This window comes from Lolium perenne, chromosome 3 (assembly GCF_019359855.2).
Source record: "Lolium perenne isolate Kyuss_39 chromosome 3, Kyuss_2.0, whole genome shotgun sequence".
Classification (NCBI taxonomy): domain Eukaryota; kingdom Viridiplantae; phylum Streptophyta; class Magnoliopsida; order Poales; family Poaceae; genus Lolium; species Lolium perenne.
The window spans coordinates 238,672,946-238,674,827 of record NC_067246.2 but is presented as its reverse complement, the minus strand read 5'-3'; the positions used below and the strand labels follow the sequence as shown (position 1 = coordinate 238,674,827).

The 1,882-nt window shown below is 60.8% G+C and overlaps 1 protein-coding gene across 1 annotated transcript; it reads left to right on the top strand.

The window, feature by feature from the left end:
- Positions 1-250: 250 nt before the first annotated feature.
- On the top strand, positions 251-1,105 carry LOC127343903 (uncharacterized). The gene has a single exon (XM_051370096.2). It carries the CDS (start codon positions 328-330, stop codon positions 1,066-1,068), a length of 741 nt encoding a protein of 246 aa, XP_051226056.1. The 5' UTR covers positions 251-327; the 3' UTR covers positions 1,069-1,105.
- Positions 1,106-1,882: the final 777 nt, after the last annotated feature.

Here is a 1,882-nt window from a genome sequence, read left to right as displayed (position 1 = left end):
GCGCATACCCGATTCCATCATGCCGACTGTACCAAGCAGGCAAGCACTCACGCCCTCCGTCCTCGCCCCGCAATCCGCGCATCGATCATCGTCGCAATATCGCACGGGGCCCGTTCCAATCTATCCTGCGTAATTGTTTCCCTTTCTGTTCCTGTTACACTCTACCATCACTTGCTACCAATCATCCTACACCGATAAGCTGGTGGTAGCATATCGGCACGGCTATATATACGGGTGGGAGGGCGCGCACGGAGACAAACACACACGGTACGCGCGCTGCGTTGCGTTGTGCTACCACCGACGATCCATCGCCGCTTCCATCCTCCCATGGCTTCCTCTCCGTCCCACCTCTTCATCCTCCTCGCCATGGCGGTCCTCCTCGCCGCCGCGGCGCCCAGCGTGGACGCGTGGGGCGGCCGCCTCTTCTTCAGCAAGATGACGCGCCCCGAAACCGTGGACAGGGCGGCGGACGCCACCACCACCGCGGGGACGACGGAAGCGCTCGACGCCAACAGCGCGCCGGCGGCGTTCTCGTCGCGGCCGTCCAGCGGCGGCAGCAACCGCGGGTACGGCCTCTACGGCCGCCCCGAGGAGAACGAGAGGTACCCGCCGGCCTACTTCCGCCGCGGCGTGCACCACGACGCCGAGAAGCGGACGACCACCAACACCAACGTCGTGCCGGAGGCCGCGGCGGCCGTCCCGGCGGGAGAACAACAAGAAGAAACAGAATCAGCCGGCGAGAAGGTGGAGCCGGCGTTCCCAGAGAACGGCAGCGGCAGGGGCCGGCCGCTGTCGGACATGCGCCACGGCGGCAAGGGCAAGCGCGGCGACTACGGGATGAGCGACACCAGGCTGTACCAGAACGGCCGCTACTACTACGACGTGGAGGCCGACAGGTACGGCTACGGCCGCGAGTCCAACCCGGTGCGGACGCGCCCCGAGCCCGAGGACAACGGCTCCGGGTACGGGCGCCCCGGCGGCGAGAGGCGGTCGGGGAGGTACGGCGGCAACAACGAGCAGAACGACGACGGCTTCGAGGAAGACCAGAACGAGCAGTACAATCCGTGAGCGAGGCAAGGCACGTGCGTACGTTTCCGCTTGCGATCATCGCACTACGGGAGAAACGCCGTGTGCCGACGGCCAGGCCATGTGCCGACGGCCAAATGTCGGGGCCGTCGGCACAGAAGCGTTCGTCGACCGGCGACGGAGCTGCCCGTCGGCGCACAGTCACCGTCGGCACACCGCGTGCGACACCGACGGTCACCGTCGGCGCCAAATGGACCGTCGGCACAGGAAGCTAGTGCCCGAAGGTCACCGTCGGCACTGTGACGGCCGTCGGTACATGCGCTGACACGGTGGGCAGCCGTTAACTGTCACGCAGCCGTCTGCACTGTGCCGACGGTAGCCTTCGGCGCAACGGTGGCCGTCGGCACATAGACTGACAGGTGGGTCTTTCTAATGTTGTGCCGACGGTGACCCTCGGCGCACGCTGGCCGTCGGCACATAGACTGATATGCACATTTTTGTTTTTCCATTTTTTTTTGCATCAAAGAGATAATTATTACCCATATAATTATTAATCCCAATCATTTTTTTGTTTATTTATTTCTCACTGCTATTTTGGCGAACCCCTTTCCGGGAAACCTATATATATGTATAAGGGCGGTATAGAACCCCTTCGCCAGAAATCGAACCTCGGAGGGGGTGAATGGCCCCAAAACTTGTGTGTGTACACATGGCATGCACAAAAGTGATACATTTAAGAACTTAAGACCCACACACGATACAAAATACTTAAATAACTAGACTCACACACATACCAAAGCGCTTACAGAACTAGACCCACACACGAACCGAAAGAGTTAAAGAACTACACCCACAC

Bases quoted from the DNA above. Each gene is read 5' to 3' on its own strand.
- LOC127343903 (XM_051370096.2), top strand. From the start codon at position 328: ATGGCTTCCTCTCCGTCCCACCTCTTCATCCTCCTCGCCATGGCGGTC.